General features: G+C 38.0%; 1 protein-coding gene across 7 annotated transcripts in view; it reads left to right on the forward strand.

The window, feature by feature from the left end:
• The window catches only part of fryl (furry homolog, like), a 143,537-nt gene that overhangs the window by 80,062 nt on the left and 37,299 nt on the right, over positions 1 to 26,176 (forward strand). For 5 of the 7 annotated variants that reach the window (XM_079830584.1, XM_079830579.1, XM_079830580.1 and 2 more), the window contains 25 exons: positions 474 to 572; positions 3,240 to 3,341; positions 4,796 to 4,840; positions 8,181 to 8,284; positions 8,474 to 8,582; positions 8,779 to 8,865; positions 9,655 to 9,826; positions 10,296 to 10,428; positions 10,543 to 10,650; positions 11,927 to 12,164; positions 14,406 to 14,570; positions 14,676 to 14,762; positions 14,907 to 15,175; positions 15,288 to 15,507; positions 15,611 to 15,735; positions 18,227 to 18,284; positions 18,443 to 18,534; positions 19,613 to 19,785; positions 19,863 to 20,023; positions 20,111 to 20,221; positions 20,301 to 20,455; positions 20,548 to 20,647; positions 23,802 to 23,970; positions 24,115 to 24,383; positions 26,020 to 26,160. In XM_079830584.1, the coding sequence (XP_079686710.1) occupies positions 474 to 572; positions 3,240 to 3,341; positions 4,796 to 4,840; positions 8,181 to 8,284; positions 8,474 to 8,582; positions 8,779 to 8,865; positions 9,655 to 9,826; positions 10,296 to 10,428; positions 10,543 to 10,650; positions 11,927 to 12,164; positions 14,406 to 14,570; positions 14,676 to 14,762; positions 14,907 to 15,175; positions 15,288 to 15,507; positions 15,611 to 15,735; positions 18,227 to 18,284; positions 18,443 to 18,534; positions 19,613 to 19,785; positions 19,863 to 20,023; positions 20,111 to 20,221; positions 20,301 to 20,455; positions 20,548 to 20,647; positions 23,802 to 23,970; positions 24,115 to 24,383; positions 26,020 to 26,160 (3,492 nt within the window). The remainder of the gene's footprint in view (positions 1 to 473; positions 573 to 3,239; positions 3,342 to 4,795; positions 4,841 to 8,180; positions 8,285 to 8,473; positions 8,583 to 8,778; positions 8,866 to 9,654; positions 9,827 to 10,295; positions 10,429 to 10,542; positions 10,651 to 11,926; positions 12,165 to 14,405; positions 14,571 to 14,675; positions 14,763 to 14,906; positions 15,176 to 15,287; positions 15,508 to 15,610; positions 15,736 to 18,226; positions 18,285 to 18,442; positions 18,535 to 19,612; positions 19,786 to 19,862; positions 20,024 to 20,110; positions 20,222 to 20,300; positions 20,456 to 20,547; positions 20,648 to 23,801; positions 23,971 to 24,114; positions 24,384 to 26,019; positions 26,161 to 26,176) is intronic. The other 2 variants (XM_079830582.1, XM_079830585.1) reach the window with 1 other exon arrangement.

Consider the following 26,176-nt stretch of genomic DNA (forward strand, 5'->3'; position numbering starts at 1 on the left):
CCCATTCCGGGTTTTTCTTCGTAGGAAAATATATGGACAGAAATGTATAAAAGTTTAAAATAAATAAAAGTTCATGCTGTATTTAAACTCTAAAATGGAACCGGTTATGTGTCTGATGGAGTGTTATCATAGTGAGTTTTTTAAAAAACCTCCACCACGTCTCTTGGCAAAATCAAGACCATTTTTGCTTCACACCAATCGCATACTCGTTTCAAATACAGATTAGTCCTTTGAAACATTGCATTTGTATTATCATTTGGTGACTCTCCTGCAGAGTTCATGATGGTACATGTCTTGTCAAGTGGTTTGACGTGGAGCTTGTGGGAGTTGCTATAGAAACACAATTGAAATGTGTTTCGTTTTGCATTGACAACATAAATAACTCGAGTGATTTGTGTGCTGTTGGGCTCTGAGCGGGTGTAGCTCAGTATGGGGACTCATATATATGTTTGTGCTTTTTGTGTTTTTGGAAGGCGGTGAAGAATGAAGTGAATGTGCCCTGCCTGAAGAACTTCGTGGAGATGCTCTACCAGACGACCTTTGACCTCAGCTCAAGAAAGAAGCACTCATTGGTACAGTCCTTTTCTTGCTTTGATACATACTTTCCCACAAACCTCTGTTGACTAGAACATTGTGCCACCCAGAAGGCTTTCATTCTTCTATGGATCACAAAAGGACAAGTTTAACTAATCTATTGTACATCCTTTTCCATGCAATTGCAAAGATCTGACGTGTTAAATAGTACCATAAAACTATCATTAAAGTGGCCCATAAGAGTTTGACATTTGTATTTAAAACTCTTTTAAGTCGACTCAATCAAAAGCGTGAGTGAGAAAAAGTTGTTTTTACTGTAAATCTGTCCCAGTTCGCTTTATGAAATGCATGAGAGAAGTAGCAATGTCCGATTTGTGAATTAATCATTTGATTCAGTTCACAATTCATTCATGAATCTGACATCGCGTCTGCTGCTTTCATAAATTCATGAACATCCCATGGAGGACCAGGGTGGATATTGGTGAATAAAGACACATTAGAAGACTTCCATAGTGCATGTCACATGAAACCGGTTTATGTTACTTTAATGGTGCTTTTGCATCTTTCTAGGGCTGCAACTAACGATTATTTTGACAATCGATTAATCTGTTGATTAGTTTTTGATTAATCAGACGAAAAATCTAAAAATTATTATACATTAAAAGTTTTTTTTAGTAAATTTATTTTAATTAATTATTTTAAACAATGTTATTCCACATCCTGCCCATTTCTGTCCTCCAAACAATGTGTAATATAAAGCCTTTGAAAACAAATATATAGTGAATATGCTATAGAAATACAAAGTATATATATATATATATATATATATATATATATATATATATATATATATATATATATATATATATATATATATATATATATATATATATATATATATATATATATATATATATATATATATATATATATATATATATATATATATACACACACATACATACATACATACATACATATATATGTATACTATATATATATATATATATATATACACATACATACATACATACATATATATGTATACTATATATATATATATATATATATATATATATATATATATATATATATATATATAGTGTATCTATATATATATATATAGTGTATCTATATATATATATATATAGAGTGTATCTATATATATATATATATATAGAGTGTATCTATATATATATATATATAGAGTGTATCTATATATATATATATAGTGTATCTATATATATATATATATAGTGTATCTATATATATATCTATATATATATATATATATATATATATATATATATATATATATATATATATATATATATATATATATATATATATATATATATATATATATATATATATATATATATATATATATATATATATAGTGTATCTATATAGGCTATGCTGTACATTATAAGCAAAAAGGGGGGGAAATACAAACATTACATTTTAAACATAACTGATTGCTTATTTTAAAGCAGAAATTAAGACGGCCAAATAAAAAATGCTAATAAAAAAGAACAAAATCTTATCTTGCATAAGGTATGAAGAACACACACATTCTCTCGTCTGAACTATATTACATTAATGGGCTATTCCAACAATAGTGCCTTTACTGTTACTGCACTCATAAATATGATTACTTGTGTTACATGTAGATTTTAAAACCTACACATAATTTCTAACAAAAATATTTGAGCAAAATGTGTATTTTAGTCTTATTCTACTGCACTTAGTCTGTTTGTTGCGCATGTGCCCACTGGCGCTCGAACACTGAAGTTTAACAAGACGCTTGTTGTCAGAATATGCAAAAATAGAAATACTGGTGGGACTTTCTAACATGATTTCTAGATAAGGATATAACCGTGAACTGAAAGTTAGGTGTTGAGGGAAAACACGTGACACATCATTAAACAGCACACACATCTAATCTGACAAAGCTCGATAGGGCCAGACGCGGTAAATGCTTATGCTTTAGTTTGAAGCGCTTATAAATGTAAAGCACTCCAATGTTTCGGATAACTTGGATCATGTACCTTTCCCGCTATTTTCCACATGTGTTTTGTCCATAGAAATGGGTTATTCACTACTGTAAAGCGACGTGGTTGGCTGATGGTTCCCCAGGCACAGCGCGCAGACGCAACTAATCGATGATCAAATTCGTTGTCGTTTATTTTCATTATCGATAATCATCTGTTTTATTGATTAGTTGTTGCAGCCATACATCTTTCTTTCTTTTTTTCTTCTTATACTTAATTTTTTTGTGTCAAATGTTCAGGAAGGATCAGTAAGATATTTTCTTGTGAGTCTTGTGCTCACCAAGGATTATTTGAGTAAAAACAGTAATAGTGTGAAATGTTATTACAATTTAAAAAAACGTTTTAAAATGTAATTTATGTCTGTGATGGCAAAGCTGAATTTTCAGCATCATTACTGCAGTCTCCAGTGTCTCATGCTTCTTCAGAAATCTGATGCTGATTTGCTGCAAAAAAAAAAACATGCATTATCACTCTTGAAATATTTTCAGGATTCTTTGATGAGTAGAAAGTTCGGAAGAACAGCATTTGTTTGAAATATACTTTTTTTGTAACATTATGAATGTATTTAATGTCTGGTTTGATACAGCACCCTTGCTAAATAAAAGTATTAATTTCTCTTTTACTTAAAATCTCTTTTTTTCCTCCCCCTAGGCATTGTATCCCTTGGTCACATGTCTGCTGTGTGTTAGTCAGAAGCAGTTCTTCCTCAACAACTGGCACATCTTCCTTCAGAACTGCCTATCCCACCTTAAGGTAAGGGTTTCCAACAGTAGCATGAATACAGTGTTTACTTTAGCTTGGTGACATCCTGTGAGAAAACTACTGCAGCTGAGAGTTTCACACAGATTGCACCATGGAAAATATAGCTGACAAGTAGCTACATTGCTTGTTACTAGTCTTACAATATTTATAGTAGATGTAGATCTTTCATTACTATCAAATTTTGATTGGGTGCTGCAAAACAAAAAACAAAATAAACACAAAAAATGTGCTGTTGATGCATATAGATTCTGAAGCCTGGAGGCAGATGTGGTGATTCAGTATGAAAATTCACTGGTTCAGTGACATAATTTTGGGAGAAAGGTGTGGCATTTGTTGACTTCTGTAAAATGCCTCTTGCTTACCCGTGTCCTCCACTCTTTCTCAATCATATCTCAAAAACATGTACGTTTGTGCTTGTCCTCGTTCTTTTTCCATTGTCTCTGGTTCAGCTACCAGGATGTGATCATTTTTGGTTTCCTAACTCCCTTTCAACAATGATTGAGTTTCCCTCCAATCTATGCAACTTTATCATGTGAATCTTGAGGAATGATCTGTGATGCTTTGGTGGTGGTGAGTTTTCTGAATGAGTGATCAAATTTGATGTAAGGTTCTGCAGTACCGATTAAATCCTGTTAATCCAAGTTAATCTTGATCAGGACTGGATCAGAATCGGACTGTAGTGTGAATCTTACTCCTAATCCACTTTAGACTGCTTCTTACACTTCATGTGCACATGTCATGTGAATGATTCAGGATCAGAAGTTTCCCTCAGTGGTCTGGTGTAATGTCTTTAGCCCATTGAGCCCAGGTTTATTGGATTTGTAGTCTCAGTGGTGTATAATTCCTCTCCTGATTGATCCGTGGATTGCCTTTACAGTTCTGCTTGTCTGTCTGGTTCCCTGTCTGTTCTAACCCTGCTGTAGTTTGTCTTCCCTGACCAACAGACTCTAGTCAGAGTGGACGCCATATTTTATTTGAAGCATTGTTTTCATTCACATTGTCTACTCTGACTAAAGTCTTCACAACTACCCTTGCTTGTAATCATCTATTTGCACACACTAATCCTGCTTCCCTTTTTTTCTTTGATTTATTTCGGTCCTGCTGTTTGTCTTCTCACCCATCTGAAACTCATCAGCACATCACCTATATAAATTAAAACTAAAATAACCTTCCTAGAAGCTTTTGTCTAATGGGACATTTTCATTCCTTCGGGAAGTATAGATAAATGTTGGAATACTTGTGTTGATTCTGTAGAGAATCTGACACTGAAGTATTAAATCCCATGCACCCTACACTTTGTTTTGCATGTTTTTGTTGCACAAAGCTTTTGTTTTGTTCTTAAGTTTGTTTCTTGTTCTTTTTCTAACCTGCATGTCTTCCCCACCACCATCACCCCCTGTCCTTTGTCATCATTTTTGTTTCCCCTGCACGTTTATTGGCTCCAGATGCCGTCAAACAACAGCATCCGTAAGCAGATTGAGACACTACAGGTGAGTTTCCACGGTTCCAAAAGGAATCTACCCCCGCCTCTGAGAGGTCATGTGATTGACCTGTATCCCACATGGGCTTCGTGAGACTTCTGGCTTTTGCCTGTTCATAAAGGAAACAATGCAAAATATTTCATTACAACTTCATAACCGTCTTGCCTTCCTCAAGAATTCACATAGGAAAACCACCCAGTTCAGGGAGTAATTGATGGAAATATAGTCTTTATAACATCTGTGGTCACCATTAGGGCGTGTTTTATCTGAGGCAGCATCAGTTATGGCCAAAATTCACTTGCTATTCTTCAACCAAAGTGAATATAATACATGCATAACTTACCTGTGCCCAAAAAAAACATATCTTATAGAACTATGCTTTTTTTTTTTTTTTTTTTTTTTTAGGGAAAAAAACTGAATAAAGAATTATTATTACATCAAATTTTATGTCAGTTATTAAAGTGGTTATGACTTTCTACTCAGAGGGCCCTATCATACATCTATCATGCTGGTCTGAAAACGAGGTGTGTTCAGTCGCATTATTGGCGCATTGTTTTTTTGAGGAACTGAAAATGACTGCGCCATTGACCAACAAAAACCTGTTTTTTTTTTTAAAGTCAATAGCACGGTAGTTTTTGTGTTCTTTAAAAGGCACGTTAGTCATATGTGCATATAGGTGGGTGCACAGCGCACGTACAGTCTCTCTCACACACACACACAGGGATGCGCCACAGCACACAAACATTTTAAAATATTAAAAATAAAAGGATTCCTCTCTGGAGAAGCGTTCAGTCTTTCTGCTTGCAAATACCACAATGTAAATAGCGAATCCAGTGCAATGGTGGAAGCGCAACTGGCTTTTAGGGTGCTTTCACACTTGGTTTGATTGCCTGGACGGAACCCGAGTTCGATTGCTCCCCCTCCCCTGCCCCCGCTGGACTGTGTTCATATTATATTATTTGGGTCCGAACCGGGGTGCGTTTGTGTCATCAAAGCAGCAGCTGTTTACCCGGTTGCTTAGTAAGGATGGCGAGCGTGAAGGCGGCAAAATGCATAGCGTTGCTCACCTCACTTTTATATTTTTGTTTTTGAACCGTTGGTTTTGTTTCTAAAGGCCTGTACACACCGGGACGAATATCGCGCGCGCTTATCGCCAGCGTTTTTCGTGCCGCTTTTCGGCGCGTCTTGAGTGTTCACACCCAAGCGATTTTCACTGGCGCTGCGCCGAGTGAACGTCAGTAGATCAGTAGATGCGCTCCCGGTACACAAGATGGTGCTGCGGCACTTTAAGCCTCTGACACTCGCTTGTCACACAGAAGGAGAAGAGAGACAGTATTTACGTGCTTGCCAAAACCATAGACATATTATGTATATGGACAAAACCATTCACACACTTTTTGCTAACTGGCAAGCAGCATTAGCAGTTCATCTTCTTCTTTGTCTACTTACTACTTCTTCGTCGTATCAATGTGTGCTCGGCAAGAGCGTTTTGTGCTTGAGCGCCACCAAGTCGTGTTTTACTGTCACTTCAGCAGCTCCAGGCACGTGAACAAAAGCGCCGATCTCATTGGTCGGCCAGTTTTTTACGCGCTGCATAAAAATAAAAAAACGAACCCGAGGCGTTTTTTTTTAAATTACGCTTTTACGCCTGGCGTTTTGCGCGTCGATGTGAACACTCACATTGGCGCCCATTGTTTAGTCCCGAGGCGTTAAACGTCGGCGATAAACGCGTGCGAAAATCGTCCCGGTGTGAACAGGCCTTAAAGCTTCAGTACGTAATGGCACTTGCGGCTGTACTGCAAATGCTCTAAAGAACACTGAAGACGAGCAGAAATCTCTCCTTGCCGTACATCAGGAAAATGAGTGAAACTCACACAAACACATTTTTATGAAATCATACGTCATTAATAGTGGTTCACTTCCGCGATTTAGTATAATTGCGTTCACATCAACAGCAAACTGTACCGGAGTTCACATGAACCGAACCCCAGACCACCTTTTTAAGTTGACTCTGGTACGGTTCGCAGGTGCACACCCGAGTTCGGAAGACCACGTTCACATCATCCAAACTCTGACGTCAGTCAAACCCGGTTGCGCACCAAAACTGCAAGTGTGAAAGCACCCTTAAAGGGAATGGGAGATGAGACTCTGATTGTTTTTTTGCACGTTACGCCCAAAACACATCCATGACTCATTAAGAGACTAGGGACCACCCTTTGGACCATACACCTGGTGCGGCGACCGTTTTTTTTGTCGTTAAACTAACAAAAGTTGATTCCAATCAACCATGTGCTCAGATGATTAATATAGGGCCTTAAGGGTGTTACTTTAGCTTGCGAGGGGACTAGGTTCAAAACTCAACCTAAATTTTTATGTTTTACAGTAGCAGAGTTTGACAGCGATCACTATGCACTTCTGGAAGATTATAGAAAAGGTTCAAATGTGGACCATCAGTTTTGAAAGGCCATGATGCTGCTGATCTTCATCCATGGAACTTTGAGTAGTTTACATGTTTGTTGCATTTACAGTGGGGGTTTTTCATGAACAAATTTCTTATGTATCTTATTAGGCTAGACATGGGGAAAAAAGTAGATAATTCCTTCTCTGTCGATGAAAGACACTATACGAGTGAGCTTATTTCTCATGTAGTTGACATTAGCTGCAAACCTTGCGATCATATCGCCCCCTATGGTGAGTGTTGGTCATTACACCTTGCTTAATGCTCTTTACTGCAGTCTGATTAGGTGTGTGTGTGTGTGTGTGTGAAAGAGAAATAGAGAGAGAGAGAGAGAGAGAAGAGTAGCGGAAAGAGTGAGAGAGAGAGAGAGAGAGAGAGAGAGAGAGAGAGAGAGAGAGAGAAGAGTGAGAGAGACAACTGCTTAGTCAGTGACTCGATTTGGATGAGCCGTGATGTGTTAATCACAGATTCATTAGCAGAGTTTTTATGAATCCCTCTTTCAACATCCATTGCTTCTGCTGAACAGCTGATTTATGAGTCCTCTCTCGGTGCATCAATGCTGTTAAAGCAGAAATTACAGCTCTTATTGGCTTGTAAATGGAGCCCAGTGCGTCATAGTCCTTATTAGCTCATCATGAGCAGCAAGTGAACTATTGATCACCCATCATGATACAGATGAAGCAGCAGCTTTTTATGAATGAATCTGGCATATATTCTAGGTTGGATTAATTTATGAGTTGTTGTCTTTAGAGGTTATTTTGACTCGCCTGTAAAACTCACAAAAATGTACCATTGATCTTTCTTTCTTTTTTCTATGGCTCGTTTCATGAAGTCTTGTTGTCCAAGGGTTGTGAGCATATTACCTGAATGTTTTTGTGCCCTTCTTTCTAGAACAAAGACCCCAAAATGTCTCGTGTAGCACTGGAGTCTCTGTACCGGCTGCTCTGGGTTTACATCATCAGGATCAAGTGTGAGAGCAACACAACCACACAGAGGTGGGTCACACGATCCTTACACAATCATATAGATTCACAGAAGAATTATCATGAATTTATGCCAAATGCACACACACTAAAATATGTGAAACACAGACAAACCTCTATTGGAGGAGGTAAACCTTTAAAAAAATGTAGGACATTTTTTATACGCAAATAACATCTTGCATTATCTCTTTTCCTTCTCAGTCGTCTCCTCAGTATTGTAACAGCACTTTTCCCGAAGGGCTCCCGCAGCGTGGTGCCCAGGGACACACCCCTCAACATCTTCGTTAAGATCATTCAGTTTATCGCTCAGGTAAAAAATCCACTCAAAACATATTCAGGTTGAGTCTCAGTTATATCCTGATGTCCCATACCCTTCTGTATTTATCCACCTTCCCATCTACTCAAGTTTTCTTTTATAAGTGATATGTTTATAAGTATTTTTTTTTTTGTGTGTGTTTGGCTTTTATAAGTGACACTTATGTGGTGTGTTTTTTTCCTCTCTAAAGGAAAGGCTGGACTTTGCTATGAAAGAGATCATCTATGACCTGCTGTGTGTGGGCAAATCTCACAAGACTTTCACCATTAATCCAGAGGTGTGTGAAGACATACAGTAAACATACTCACAAGACAAGCCATTCATTTGTTTTAAAGTCAATTTCACCTTAAAGTTCCACACTCTAAAATTAATTAATTGAATATGAGCAATAAATATTTTTTTACAGCATTTATTGATCATGGTTGATGTTTGTTTTTAAACATTGTGCCATTCATTGTTAGGTGATATTAGTACACCACCACTTTATATCCTTGTTACGCATTACATTTATAATGTAATAACAGAAAATGTGTAATTACAAGCAACTAACACTAAACCCCTCATATTAAGTGTATGTTGTTCATTCATATTTAATTATTTATTAATATATTTATTTAATTACACTTTTTAAAAGTGTAACCGTTAATTCATACTGCTTTAACTAATTTAAATATAAATAACAATTATTTTTATATTATGGCTGATATTAAACAAAATGTATGCTATTCTGTGTAAGTCAATAATAAAACACTAAGAACTAAAGTCATTAGTTTAAAAGCTACAAGTCAATTCAATATGAATTCATTACAAACATTAAAAAAATTACAACATGGAAGTATATTCGTTTATTACATTTAACGGTGTTATAAATGATTTTCTTGTTTTAAATATTAATTTTAACTGAGTGTTAGATGACGGCAAAAGTAATATATAATATATCACCAACTTTTATGTTGAAAACCACTAAAGAATTGTGTGGTTGTGCCCTTTGACTGTGGTGATGGATGGATAAAAATATAAATACAAAAACTAATTATCCGTCTCATTCTCTTTGTCTCTCTCTTAGAGGATGAATATTGGTCTTCGGGCCTTCCTGGTGATAGCTGACAGCCTACAACAGAAAGACGGCGAGCCGCCCATGCCCACCACAGGCGTCATCTTACCCTCAGGCAACACACTGCGGGTCAAAAAGATCTTCCTCAATACCACCCTCACAGACGAGGAAGCCAAGGTCATCGGTACGGCCCCTTACTGTTCATATACAGTTCTCCAAAAAGAAGATAATCTTGAGTACAGCCTCCCCTACCCTAAAGAATTTGGTCAAATTGGATTTGGTGCTTTTTAATGAAATTGTGATTCCTTGAGCATGAGTTATCCTCATTGAGCGTTCAGCATAAATGAACCTGTGACTTCCTGCCAAGTCATTTTTTGTGTTTTTAAGAAAGTTTGAAATATTGTGGTCCATTCGTCTGCAGTCTGAATTTCCCCATATACCTGAATTTGACTTTTTATTTTTAATAGTTTGTTTAGCTTTTCCAATGAAACGCATTGCATGCCTGCTGCCCAATAGTTCAGATGGTGGTGTGTTTATCTGGCCTCATTGTTTAGAGGTTGAGGAAATGCCTCTGTATGTAGTCCATTGTAACATTTTCCATTCTGGGTGTCAACTAAACTGTTCTTTTTTTGTGTGTGTGTTTCTCTTTCTAGGTATGTCTTTGTATTACCCTCAAGTTAGAAAGGCCCTGGATAACATCCTCAGGCACCTGGATAAAGAGGTGGGGCGATCCATGAGCATGACAAACGTTCAGATGTCCAACAAAGAGCCAGAGGACATGATCACGTAAGATTCTTGACATTTTATTGGCTTAAACCTGATATTAGAACTATATGAAAATAAATTGTGTTGTTTACCTGGCTTTTATTGTGTTTAATACATGTGTGTGTTCTGCTTTAGTGGGGAGCGTAAACCGAAGATTGATCTGTTCCGGACATGTGTTGCTGCCATTCCCAGACTAATCCCAGACGGCATGAGCAGACAGGATCTCATCGAGCTACTGGCCAAGTAATGACCTGTGACCCTCAACGTCAACACTCATTCATCACCGCAAGAAAACTCCAGCCATTCCCAAATTCACTGTTTTTGTTAGAGAACAATTACGTTTATACTTACTGATCATTCACTTCAGCAGAAACGTCTTGACTAGAATTTCATGATTCGATTCTGATTCACAAGCTTTCAATTTGATTCAATATTGTTGAGCCAATAGCCTTGTGGGCAGCTTTCCAACATGTGGTGCAGTTGCGCTTCGACTCGAGTTCTGACTCGTGAGACGATTCTGTCCCCCTCTCTCCCACTTCGCTTTCTCTCAGTTCTCTGTAGTTCAATTATTACATAATATGCCTGATGTGCATTGTGAGTGCAACATGCCCTACAATTTCTCACATTTGCATATTTCCAAACATGTTTAGCCTTTACAGGCTGCCATTCAAAGCTAATTGTCTATAACGCAACAACTTAGAATGAGGGTTATCAACACAGATTAACTTAAATTTCTTGTCATACTAAGTTTTTGGTTACGTTAGGGCAGGGGTCGGGAACCTTTTTTGACCAAAAAGCCTTTATTTTCATTTTCGGTTAATAATAAAATATATCTCTTGTGAGATTTGCCCACACACAGCAGGTCATAGATGATCTCTTTCATAGCAAAGTCCAGCCTTTCCTTCAGAGAGGAAAAAAAACACACCACATAAGTGTCACTTATAAAAGCCAAACACCAAAAATAAAACAATAAAATATGAATACATCCTCTCCGTGTGTGTGAACGCACACAGTGCTTACATCTACTGTGTTTGTGAATACTCAACTTGGCATTTTGCTATATTTCTTTGTTTATGTAGCCGCTTTGGTGGCAACTGAAGACAAAGGCTACTATGCTTCTCCGTGTAGGCTGCTCTTTCTGCAGTGAGCGGATTTCTGTGGATGTGTGTAATTTTTTATCGATCATTTGTTGGTAAACGGTGAGAGGCCTGGTGAGCCATATGATTCTTGTCAAAGTGCCAGGCAAGCCATAGGTTCCCGACCACTGCTTTTAGGGGTATGAGTAAAACACAGAAATTAAGATTTCAGAAAAGTACCCAGCCATATAGACTAATGTGTCATTTCCCTATATTCATGACTTCCTGTACAACAACCGCAATCTGAGTCAGACTTCCTGTTAAGTCGTTATAGCATGTAGTCAGAACCTGTTACCCACTTGACCTCTCTTGCGGTTCTGGTGACGCATGATGCTGTTATGAAGATGATGATGTGTAAACAATGACTCTTTCTCCCACTCCAGACTGACCATCCATATGGATGAGGAGCTGCGTGGTCTGGCGTTCACCACTCTGCAGGCTCTGATGGTGGACTTCCCGGACTGGAGAGAGGATGTGTTGTCTGGTTTTGTGTATTTCATTGTGAGGGAGGTGACTGACGTTCACCCCACACTACTGGACAACGCTGTCAAGATGCTCCTGCAGCTCATCATACAGTGGAGACAGGCGGTACAGAGCAGCAACCGCAGCCATGAATCACAGGTGCAGTCATACAACAGAATTAAGGTTTGATATAATATAATATAATATAATATAATATAATATAATATATAATATAATATAATATAATATAATATAATATAATATAATATATAATATATAATATAATATAATATAATATAATATAATATAATATAATATAATATAATATAATATAATATAATATAATCAGGGTTTGACATTAACTTTTTTGCTCACCAGCCACTGTGGCTAGTGGTTTTCCAAAGTTACTAGCCACTCGCAATTTTCATTGGCCACAATTTTGCGGTTTGAAAATTACATTTTATATGATTAAAGTTGACTTTGGCATGCTTAAATTACTTGATTTTGAGTCATTTTACTTGATTTAGAAGATTTAAAACCCTTTCAAACTTTCAAATGCAGAGTGACCACCACCCAAATCAAGACTACATTGTATATCAGCTGGTATGTGCAGGTGGGCAATATGAGCATAGGCTAATATGAGAAATGTAATATGATGCAAGTTATTTTTGTCAGGCTATATAAAAGAACAAAGAAGCAAATTACAAAAACAAATTGTAAATTTAAAAAATATTTTTTTTCAGATACAGTAGGTTTATTTAATACGTAGTATACTTTTTATTTATTATCTGTAGTTGTTTGACAGACATTAATGACAGACAGGTATTTAATTGTGCTGCCGAATGCATGGACGTAATATTCTGACACATATCCCGTTATTACCCACCTGTTTATGTACACTTAAGCCATAACCGACTGTGATCATGTGAGATACTCCACACGATGGACATTTTGACATCTGTGTGCGCGTGTATTTGACCATTCAGGCGCAAGGAGAACTGATCATGCGTGCGACAGAGCGAGAGCGCACATGAGAGAGCACTTCTGTTGTGTGTCATTTAGCGCGATTCCGCCTATCCCGCCTTCACTAACTGCAAGTTAATCAATAAAGAATTGTAATTGAATTGTAATTTTGTGATACGACGGTCTTGGCATTTCATTTGGCTGTAGGCTGAAATTATATTCAACCCGCCAAAGTGGCTAGTGGGAGTTACCCGCCACAGCTGAAATCTACCCGCATTTGGAGGGCTGGCGGGTGTTAATGTCAAGCCCTGAATATTATATAATATTAATATAATAAATATAATATAAAATACCATTTAAAAGTTTGGGGTCAGTACATTTTTTTGGGTTAAAGAAATTAATGCTTTTATTCAGCAAGGATGCCTTAAATTGATGAAAACTGACTTTAGATATATGTATAATGTTACAAAAATATATATTTCAAATAAATACTGTTCTTTAGAATTTTCCATTCATCAAGGAATCCTAAAAATGTATCAGTACTTACAAAAAAAATATTAAGCAGCACAACAGTGTTCAGCGTTGATGATAAGAAAAGTTTCTTGACTACATCAGCATATTATAGTGGTTTCTGAAGGATCATGCGACACTGGAGACTGGAGTGATGATGCTGAATATTCAGCTTTGCCATCACAGCAATAAATTACAATAAAGTTTCATTTGTACATTAGTTAACAGGAACTAAAAATGAACAATGCTTCTACAGCATTTATTATTCTTAGTTAATGTTAATCTCAATATTGGGGTTAATCTCCATATACTGATTGGCTTCATCACTCTGTCTCCTCTCCACCAATCAGCTGGTGTGTGTGGTGGGCGTACTGGCGCAATATGGCTCGCGTCGATCATCCAGGTGGTGCTGCACATTGGTAGTGGTTGAGGAGATTCTCCCCTTCCATGTAAAGTGCTTTGAGTGCCCAGAAAAGCGCTATATAAATGTAACAAATTAATTATAATATTTTCTAATACATTTTTTTAATCAGAAGTTGTGTCTTTTAACATTAGTTAATGCACGGGGAACTGTTTTATTAACTAACATTACCAAAGGTTAAAAAATGCTGTAAAATATATTGCTCATTATTTCATGTTAGTTAAAGCATTAACAAATGTTAATTAATGAGACCTTATTGTAAATTGTTACCATTACATTTGACCATATATTGTAATACAATTTTTTTTTTGTTGTTGTAATATTTCACAATATTACTGTTTCTACTGTATTTTGATTCAATAAATGCAGTCTTGGTGAACATAAGAGAATTCCTTCAAAAACATTTTTAAAAATCCTACCGACCCCAAACTTTTGAACGGTAGTGTGTAATTCTTATTTTTTATCATACATTTTTAACATGGTATTTATTTATTGTATATTTTTAGAGCCCTTCTCTTCCTCTGGAGCGATCTCCTCTCTGGACGGTTCTGCATGTGGTGGAGGGTCTGGCTCTGGTCGTGCTGTGCAGCTGTCGACCTGCAACACGCAGACTCGCTGTCAATGTCCTCAAAGAGGTCCGATCATTGCACACGGCCCTCGGCATCGCTAAGGTAACCATCCGCTCTGAATGACTTCCTGTTGTTCACTTACATAAGATGACCTTCTTTTTTTTGCTCTTCATATTCATAGCATTGACTTGTTTCTTTCTCTCTCAGGGAGATGAGGAGTTGGCTATAGACGTGATGGACAGATTGAGTGCTTTAGTCCTCGAGAGCTTTATTCACCTTACTGGGGCCGATCAGGTGAGGAAATGTGGAACATTATGTAATGTGTCCCCTCCAGACAGGAATGCTGAGAAACCTTTTGACCTAAAGCAAAAATACAAATGTCACACTGTTTTTTTTTTATTATCAAGATTATCATTTTGATCCCCCTTTTTGCTGTAGACAAACCTGCTCTACTGTCCCAGTGGAATAGACCTTCAGACTCTGGCAGAGTGGAGCTCGTCTCCCATCAGCCACCAGTTTGATGTCGTAAGCCCCTCCCATATCTGGGTGTTTGCCCATGTGACACAAGGCCAGGACCCCTGGGTCATCAGCCTGTCTAGTTACCTGCGGCAAGAGCACCTGCCCAAGCACTGCCCCACTGCGCTGAGCTACGCTTGGGTCTTCGCCTCCACGCGCCTTCAGCTACTCTCACCACAAGTCGACATCAAGTATGTTTTCAAATGTGTCTCTTGTAGGGATGGGTGAAATGAGTTAAAAACATAACTACATCTCAATATATAAGACATAATTAATATTGCTGTGTGACCTTTGACCTTGCAGCAGCCCGATCAATGCTAAGAAGGTGAACAGCATGAGCGGTAGCAGTGACTCATACGTGGGGCTTTGGAGGAACTACCTAATCCTCTGCTGCAGTTCTGCCACCTCTTCCTTATCTTCGTCCTCCTCATCCTCTTCCTCATCGGCCCCCGGCTCTGTCCGCTGCTCCCCACCTGAGACGCTGGCATCCACGCCAGACAGCGGATATAGTTACGACTCAAAGGTCAGCGGTCTTAGCGCCCTACCAGCTCTATAGGCACTGTTGAATGTATATATTTGGGACACCATATTTTGAATGATAAACAAGTTTGTGTGTGTTTGTGCAGATCATTAGCATTCCGTCCCCTTCCTCCTTGTTCAAGCATGTGGTTCCCATGATGCGCTCTGAGAGCATGGACATCACGGAGTCTCTTGTCCTGGGGCTTGGCCGGACCAACCCTATTGCCTTCAGGTGCGTCTAAGGATCACCTGACCTAGATCTTATTACTAGGTGTTTGAGTTGTGACGGTATACTGGTATGACATACATGATATATCCCGGTACGATTATCATACTGTGCACATTTGCTTATCTACGGTATTTGGAAGAAAAATGTATTAGATGCAGAATCTCACCAGCACATAAGCAACTTCTTTCCTCTTGACTGCTTAGACTCTCAACTTGCTCCACCCACACACGTACAGCGGAGAAAATGTCAGAGACAGAGGCTTTTATCTCTAATTTCCATCCCTGTCGAAATAGAAGTTAAAATTTGCAGTATTTGCAAAAAAAATGTGGACGCAAAGTGACTGCAAAAGGAGGAAACGCATTGAACACCATATGTCCGGTTTATAACTAAAGGCCGTATTACATTTTCGAGATGCAGAGGGACACACGGGATCCAGTCATGAAAATTGAATACATATAACGCAGATGTCACGTAAAACGCACAATATGATGGATGAATGAATACATCGAAAGTAGAGCTGTACAATAAATCAAGTCGTGACATGGTCTGTGAATATTAAAGCGCAAAACACTGCTATAAAAAGAAATAATCTGCTTGTTCTGCCGTTTCGTCTACTACATACTCAAGTATGCGTGACGCTCATGGTGTTTTCAACTTCTGCTGTCCAATGTTCCCTCTAATTTCTTTTCTCGCTGAGCAAAACTTTTCTTTATTGGGTGGACATTTTTGTCACCTGAGCCAAAACATTCTTTATACCAGACCTGTACAGCATACGTAAACACACACAAAAAGTGCTTTCATCATGCAGTTATAACTTTTAACTTTAATGTGCCATTTCTATTTTATTTAACCCTTGATGTAACTTAGTGATATATTAAATCATTTCTTTAAAAGCAGTTAATTCAGAAGTCACTAAATTAAGCACATTTTAATTTATCTGAGAAAATTTTTTTTTACAGTGCTGTTTTCTTTACCAAGAAATACTATTAAAAATCTCCCCCAAAACAGTTCAATTCTTTATTATATTATAATATAATATTTCTTCAGCTTTTTTCATATTATATTATATTATAATATAATATAATATGAAAAAAGCAGAAGAAATAAGCATTTACACTGAGATTATTTGTATTGGCGACAGGCAGCATTAAACCATCGAACTTAAATGTTTGTTTATTGCTTATGAATTTCCAAGATTTTCTATATCAGGTTTTTTTTTTTTTTACTTTTTAATGGCAAGGATCCCTAAACACTCCCCTTGTGAGATAAATTTTTTATTAGGCTTACAATATAATAAAATATATCAGTTTAAATGCTGCTATTTAAAAGTAATTAAATAGATCTAATAGCTAAATATGTTCAAGGGAACATGTGAACTCTTTTATCTAAACATCCCTGAAACCCAAACCACACAGATCTATTTAAACTGACGTGTGTTACTGAGGTGTTTAGAGTTTGCATGCTACACTTGTGGTGGGTGTGTAACTGTAAATGTCTGTTCATGTCTGTAAATGCCACTCTTCTTTAAAACATGATGACGTTTTCATTTTTTTTCTTTGCGTTTCACGTTGCCTCTCATATTGAGATTTGGACCGCAAACACGACTCACTGCTGCTCACACGCAACATTATTTTCTCTATGAAACCTGTAAACCGCATTCACCGGTTCTAACACAATAGCGATTCTAACTATCTATATACTACTATAACATTTAAACTACAATCAAATGGATTTCTTCCCTCATTTCGCGTCTGCGCGGCATTTTATTATTTTTCTTTCTTTAGTGTGCGGCTGCGCACACGCGCAGCTTAGAGGGAACATTGCTGCCGTCTCACAATATGGCGAGAACACGAGCTGCTCTGAGAGAACGCTAATTTAGCATTTCATCAATTTATTTGAGAAAATTTTGATAATATATTTATATTAAATCATAAAAAGATTTGTAAAAATGTTTAATAAAATACATTTCATAGGACTCCTATTCTTAATTTAATAAATTATTAATGTTAAAAATAAGTTGTTAATCTAGTCCATAATCAATTATTAAATTTAAAAAAAAATAAATTTGAATAATCAAAACAAACAATTGTTATGATAAAGCATTTGTTCAACCAAGATAACTCTTTCCATTAATTTAACGGTCATTTTAACTGATGATAACAATAAGAATTGATTGTTTAATATATACCGTAAAACCGTGATATTTTCAGAGATAGATTTTCAGGTTATCATACCATGAAAATATCATACCGTTACAACCCTACTAGGTGAAACGGGACCACTCACAAGTGGTCAGACTGACATATTTGACACTTGGTATTGACTGAAATGCTTCTGAAATGAACCTCCTGTGACCACTTGGGATTGGATTTCATGGCTACGTGCATCACTTGCTATGTCAGTGTTTTACAACAAAGTAAAAAAAGTAGAGAAAAAAATCTACCAAATATGCTATAAATATTTATATGCTTAAATCCAGTGATATGTCTTGCAGAGAATTGTTGGAAGAGTTAAACCCCATCATTAAAGAAGCGCTTGAGAGAAGGCCAGAGGTGAGTTGACCCATTAACAGTTTGACACTTGACCCTAAAGGAATATAGAGTCCATCTATTCTTGATACAGTAGCAGATCTACACTAAATAATTGATCCTTGTGATCCCCGAGCACCCACTTGGAATTGCGCTGTTTATTTGTTTGTTTGTTTCTGCAGAATATGAAACGACGCCGGCGTCGTGACATTCTCAGAGTCCAGCTGGTCCGGATTTTTGAACTACTGGCCGATTCCGGAGTCATCAGTCAGACGTAAGTCTCACACATGCATACACACACGTACACTACCATTGAAAAGTTTTGTTTTTGAGAAATATGTACTTTAGAAATAAATGAAAACTTCAGCAAGGATGCATTAAACTGATCAAAAGTTACAGTAAAGACATAGAAAATATTTCTATTTCAAATAAATATTGTTCTTTTCAGTATATTCACCTAATAATACTGAAATGTAATGCATGGTTTCCACAAAATTATAAAGCAGCACAATTGTTTTCAATATTGATGATAATAAGACATGTTTGAACACTAAATCAGCATATTAGAAGGAATTCTGAAGTGACACTGAAGACTGGAGTATTCAATTTTGACATCACATGAATAAACTACATTTTAAAATATATTAAAATATAAAACAGTGATTTTTAAATCCTTATATTTAAACAATTTAAATATACAATTCTCGATGCATCACAATGCATCTTTTGCCTCCAATTCTTTTATTAATAATTATTATATTAATAATCACAATATCATTTTATCTTTGTTATCAAAATTAGAACAAAGATGGAAATAAACAGTTGAACATTATTATTAAACACATTTAGGTAAGAAATAAAGCAGGAATGGAATAATCAAATGTAAAAACAATCACTGCTTAGTCTTTAGTGTATTAATTACAAACACATGTATTATTATTATTAAAGCTATAAAAGTTATTCAGACAAGAGCAGTGATGTTTAATAAACACTAGTGATACAGACAGCAGTAGGTTTATTATTATAGATCCTAACGCACGGATCTAATGTTACACACTTGGCGAGTATTCACATAAATTTCGGTTATTTTGTTCAACCGTTAACGTTCACTTTAGGCATAACCGACATTTATGCGAATACTCGCCAAGTCAGATATTTTGAAATAATTGTGTGTATTTGACCATTTCAGCGCAATAAGCCATGAAAGAGATCTGATTTCACGATTGCATGCCGTCTGAGAGGCGGCTTTCTGTGCACGCGCTTTGGTTGTGTCAGTCAGCACTTTTTCGTGGCTTATTACGCCTAACTCTTTTTAACATCAAACACAATCCGCACTACTTGTGTCTGTGCAGTTCGAGTGGCGGTCTGGATGGGGAGTCTCACTCTCTGAACAGCACTCTACTGGAGTACGTGGATCTCACCCGACAGCTTCTGGAGGCTGAGAATGATAAAGATTCAGACACACTGAAAGACATCCGCTCTCACTTCAGTGCCCTAGTGGCCAACATCATACAGAATGTACCAGGTACACATCTGCTGGGCCTTTTCACAGCACTAAACTGAAATGTAACTCGAACTGACCTCATGATTGTGTTTCTGCAGTACATCAGAGGAGGAGTATATTCCCTCAGCAGTCACTGAGACACAGTCTGTTCATGCTCTTCAGTCATTGGGCTGGACCCTTCAGCATCATGTTCACACCACTGGACAGATACAGCGACCGCAACATGCAGATTAACAGACACCAGTACTGCGCACTGAAGGTACATTCTCACACATTTGCATCTGCAGCCATCTCAAATTTAACTTTGATCAAATCTGAATATGGTCTATGATGTGTGTCCGCACAGGCCATGTCCGCAGTGCTGTGTTGTGGTCCAGTTGCTGATAACGTTGGCCTGTCTTCTGATGGGTATCTGTATAAGTGGCTGGACAACATTCTAGACTCTCAAGACCGCAAGGTAACCACACGTGCCCACATTAGCATCACTAGCCAATCGACTTTTATGAACTGTGACATGTGTGTATCTTTGTGCTCAGGTGCATCAGTTGGGTTGTGAGGCAGTGATGTTGTTATTAGAGCTGAACCCAGATCAGAGCAATCTAATGTTCTGGGCGGTGGATCGCTGCTACACTGGCTCTCGCAGGGTTGCTGCGGGCTGCTTCAGGGCAATCGCCAATGTCTTTCACAACAGGTACATATGACCATGTTCCTGTGATGAATGTGATTGAATTTGTGTCAGTAATTCAGAATAAATGAATTCTGTGCGTTTGTTGTCTCTTGCAGGGATTACCAGTTTGACACTGTGGTTCTGCTGAATCTCATCCTGTTTAAAGCTGCCGACTCCTCCAGAGACATCTATGAGGTCGCCATGCAGCTACTGCAGGTCAATAAAGATGCTTCCTTCAGTCAATGGAGGAAAATGTCATTTCTATATGATGATATCTCATAATAAATCATTTAAAGGGGTGGTAAAACACATTCTTTCGAAGGCTTGATTGTGTTTGTGGGGTGCACTGTAACGTGTTCATGCTTCGGTTTTAAAAAATTGCATTATTTTTCATATATTTTACCTTTATTCTACACTGCTCTGTCCGTCCTTGTAAAAACGGTCTGATGGTTTCCGGGTTGTATGAAGCCAGTCCCTCAAAAATACACAATGGACTCAGATTGGTTAGCTGGCCCAGTGTGTTGTGATTCGCTAACCGCCTAGTGCAAGTTTGTCGGAAACGTCACGCCCCTTACCTTTACCGGTAGACTGTGCTTTGGTCAGTATTAGAAACAATGGCGTCAATAAAACCATACCAATCTGAGCCCGAATCAGACCCAGACAATTTTAGTGAAGATGATCGAGCAGAACCTGTTCAGTCCTCAAGAGTAAAGACTGCGGATCTATAGTGATCGCTACTGAATGGCACTGTTACTTTTGTATTTTTAGAACGATTATAGCCAAATATCTGTCGCAAGACCTATTAACCCAAAACGAACACTAAACTTTGGCTTTACTAGTAGCCAAATCAAACACAGAACCATGTTTAGCATGCCTGTAGATAAACAATACATAAAAGCTCTAATCAAAGAATAATTTACACTAATGCCAAGTTCGCTGTTGAGATTTAAAAAAAAGTTTGTAACGTTAGGTGTTCGTCGGATAACGTTAAGTATGAATGAGCATTTAACAAACTGGTTTGCAGAACAGCGTTGTCATCTGTTTACTTCCTTGCTACAACGTACAATTAACAATATGAACTATTACAGGAAAACACATCGTCGAAAAATAAATCATACTTATAGGTTGTGGCCCGTAAACAGCTTCTGTTTTTAAATCCATCTTTCAGGACAAGCCGTTGTGTGAATCCTGCACTGAACTCGTAAAGATTGTGGAAGCTTTCCTCCGTGAAATGTGCAGCGGCAGCCGCGAGCGCCCGTTGTGGATTCACACTGGCAGTGTTTGTCTCGCGCAGCTGAACCGCGGCTCGTGTATTGCAAATACAGACGAATATTGTCCATTATGTCACATTTTCCAGTCTTCTCCTCCGACCCCTGTCTGTCTCGTGCTTTGATTTATGATGGGCAGCATATATCTGCTGCAAATGCGACCTGTTCCCCTCGGTCTCACATGCTGTATGTTAAACGCTCTGCAACGCACCCCCGTCCCTAGGAAGGCTGAACAAAGTGGACCTGCAATCCGGATGAAAATAACAGCGTTTCGCCGGCATTGCGGCAACTACACTCCATCCTACAAAATGGCCTCGCCCCCCCTTATTTAATATTCTCGGAGGAGGGGTTTATGTAAATATTGGGACTGGTGATGTCAGAGACCTGTAGTCCCTACCGGCCGTTTGCTGTAGTCCTTAGAAATTGATTTTTTTAAAAGCAAATATCTCCCTTTGCTTTAAACTTTGAACGTTGTAACTTTGCAGATGTTGTTTATGCTCAAACAGCAACATTACACGCTAGCTAAAGTTTGAAAAGTGAAATCGTGGTTTACCTCCCCTTTAAACAGCAGTTCTCATGTTGAACAAAGTGTGAAAATAAATATAAATATAAACTAGGAAGCAATGCTCTGCTTTCTGTAGAAATAGTTACTCTACTGGTGTTCACAACAACCAGCTCATACCTCTTTCTGTTGTGCCAAAAGAGAACAGTGAATGTATCTAGATCACTTTTCATTCATACAATAATTTTTTGGAAACAGTCCACTTCCAGTTCCCAAATGTAACATTTCAATTTTGATTGAATACAGTTTAATTTTGAAATGTGTTCAAAATTTAAAGGGAGAAAGAGAAACTTGGCTAGGAGAAGGTTTCACATAGCCTGAGTTAAGGCTGGAATACACTACACGACTTTTGAAATCATACACTTGCCAACTTAACCGAGTAAAACCTGGGCATCATGCGCTATTTGACTGAGGATCACACACCAGACATTGTTTTGAACTCCATGTTGATATAAGCATGACAAGTGAAAACAAAACTGTTTTTAAAAATGGCACAAAATATCAAACATGTTTCATATTCTCCGACTGGATGGAATCATAGTCTTAAAGGCACAATATGTAAGATTTTTGGAGTAAAATATCCGAAAACCACTTGAACAATGTTATATATTTTGTTGACTTGTGTCATTATCCCAAATGTTTCCAAGAATGTTTAAATCCAGAGAAATAAGCATTTTTAACCAGGACACGGACCATGTCCATCCGTCGCCTGTCAATGACATCATTACCCACGTTACCCTCGATTTCCGTTTTATTTTGTAGAAACCATGGAAACAATAAAGACGCTTTAATATATGATGTGTTTTATTAGACAGGTGAGCAACTGTTTGGATACATTCATCGACAGAAAACGAATCATTGTTAATACAGCTCAACACAGTTAGTCTTATTGTTCAAATCTGGTTTTCTTGCTTTACCGCGAGTACCATGTTTTACCGCCTAATATTCATCTAGCTCACTGCAGTGTGCTACAAGTGTCTCATAGTAGCCACGAGCGAACGCACAGAGTAGCATTATAACACAACTTTCAACACACTCAAATGTAAGCAATATGATAAAAACGCTTGTGCGCATACCCCACATACGCATGAGCGGAAGAAGCGGAAGCGCTCGTCTGCGGCAGAATAAAAGCTCTGTGATATCAAGGCGTCATCAAGATATGCCTTTTTGAATAAGCCTCTATTGTGGCTTTAAGTCTGTGCCACCACACACTACGTGACTTTTTGTTTTATTTTTTGTGTTATATCTGCTATCTTCGACTGGCCAAAATTTACAGACTGGCTCTGACTTTCAGCAGCAAGCATTGACTCGTCCAAAAATCTGGACAAACATCATGTAATGTATTCCAGCCTTTAGCATAAAGTCGTGTCCACATTACAGCTTATTTTGGCTAAGAACTGGCAAGTGGGACCATCTGAATGACATGTCAAGTGACCAGCCACATTTTGTGTTCAAACAAGTGTAGTTTGATTTGAAGTTAAAGGCAAAAAGCTCAATAACTTATAGTAAATAGTTGTGTGTATTAATGTATTGGTATTAGATTCTGGAGCCCAAACTGTTCCGTTACGCCCATAAACTGGAGATCCAGCGTGCTGATGGTGTCTTGTCCCCAGCCTCGCCCCTCCCTCACCTGTACTCAGTGTCCTACTACCAGCTCAGTGAAGAACTGGCACGGACTTACCCTGAACTCACCCTGCCCATCTTCTCAGGTACCGGTGTTATTCTTTACTAAAATGAAAGATCACTTTCTTAATTTAAAAAAATCTGAAATAAAATACAATATTAATGCTGGCAACATTTTCCCCCTACATACTTGGTGTGTTTGTAATGAGATTCTGGTTGGTTTTATTCAGAGGTGAGTCAGAGAATACAGACAGCACACCCTGGTGGCCGACAGGTGATGCTACATTACCTCTTACCCTGGATGAACAACGTGGAGCTGGTGGACTTCAAGCCTTCAGCACGGCGTCAAGAGGAACCTCCGTCGACGGAGGAAGAGGAGGACGCACATGAGAGAGAGATGATGATGGTGAACAGCCGTCGCTGGCTGAAAGGAGAGGGCTGGGGTTCACCGCATGCCACTACCATGATCCTCAACAACCTCATGTTCATGACTGCAAAGGTAAGTGGCCGCATACTACATGCAGATGATGTGCTGGCTACTGGACAGGGTTTCTACTGTCTTAAATAAACCTGGAAATATCAGGACATCTGGGGAAAAAATAAATATAAATATTGTGAAATATACGTTTCTAAAGCCAATATAATTTTTCCTAGTTTCCCTTATTTGGCAACACGTAACAATATTTTGTTTGTGTGTATTTTTCCCCAAAACATTTTTTTAATATTTATTTGAGTTTTTATTTTGTTATTATGTAAATCAGGGGTTCTCAACTATGGTTGGCTCCAATCTTGATCAAACTCACCTGCCTATTATAGTAAATCCTGAAGACCTTGATTAGCTTGTTCAGTTGTGATTGATTATGGTTGGAGCGAGGGGTGGGATAAACGGTACTTTCAAATTCCCTCTACACGCAATAGGATAGCTCTACAATCAACCAGAGCGCTATCAGTGGTGATACAACAATTACAAGCGGTTTGTGGCAGAGTCCCATGCGTTTTCCCTCCAGCGGAGCTAGTTGATAAATTAAACATTTGCCATATCCGGTCAGCAAAACTCCAAACACATCTTCCGTTTTTAAGAATGACTTCAGTGCTGTTCTTTTCTCAAAGAAAAGCTTAACACCAAGTCTTCCAGAGTCACGGCCAAAGCCGTTTTGAAAGACAGCTGTTCGCCAGAAGCAGCAGCTTTATGTTAAGCCCGCCCTCCGACTCTATACACGATGTGATTGGCCTGACCAGAATTTGGTTTTTCAAGCTCGCAAGCCAACGGAGAGTTGCTAGACACCCTGGCTACAAATGACATTTGCTTCCTCTAGGGTGCGTCTAGATTTCTAGGCTAAAACTCTGCAGGAAAATGGACTATATGCGAATAGCCCCTTTCACACAGCAATACCGTAAAATTACCAGAATGACTTTACCAGTAAATACACAAATATTCTGTTCACACAAGCAATGGCGTTCTGGCTTTTTACCGGTTAGAGACCGTTCACACATCAGCAGCAAAATACCGGTAAATTCTGTGATGTCAGTCATCGGAAATGATCTTTAAACACCGTGCCATTGTCTTCATTCGCTCACATGAGGAGAAGCGCTTTAGTTTCACTATCTGTTCAATTTGAGAACAGCTTTTTGACATCTGAATGACAGGCATGATCAAACAGAATGCATGTTTGCTCTTAAAACACGAGATGCGCGTAATAGTATCCAATTGGTGCAGATGATCATTTAGCGCATATTTAAATAGACAAACTATTCAAAAGCTTACTGTAAACAGCGCAGAGTAATCACGTCATCTTGGCCTGGCCTCATTGGCCTAAAGTAGACGTTTTGCTTCATCGCGTTCTGACTTCGTATGTGAAAATACCGTTAATCTACATTCCGTGTTCACACAGAGCACATTACTGGTAATTTACTGGTAATGTTACAACTTCCCTTACTGGTAAATAGCAGGAACCAATTTACCGGTATTTTTTGAAAAGGTCACTGGTAATTTACCAGTAAAGACTGTATGTGTGAAAGGGGCTATTGAGGGCCAGAGTTGAGAAGTCCTGATGAAAATATATTATTTTAACACATTTATACCAAAGTTTTTAAGAAGATCATTACATAAATGTTCATGTGGTCTAATTTTACAGTATGGTGATGAGTTTGCATGGTCAGAGATTGAGAATGTCTGGACCACTTTAGCGGACAGCTGGCCCAAAAATCTGAAGATCATTCTGCACTTCCTCATCAGCATGTCTGGAGTCAACAGTGAACCGAGTCTCCTGCCTTATGTGAGTGACACCTGCC

Source organism: Gobio gobio (genome assembly GCF_949357685.1).
Source record: "Gobio gobio genome assembly, chromosome: 12".
NCBI classification, from domain to species: Eukaryota; Metazoa; Chordata; class Actinopteri; order Cypriniformes; family Gobionidae; genus Gobio; species Gobio gobio.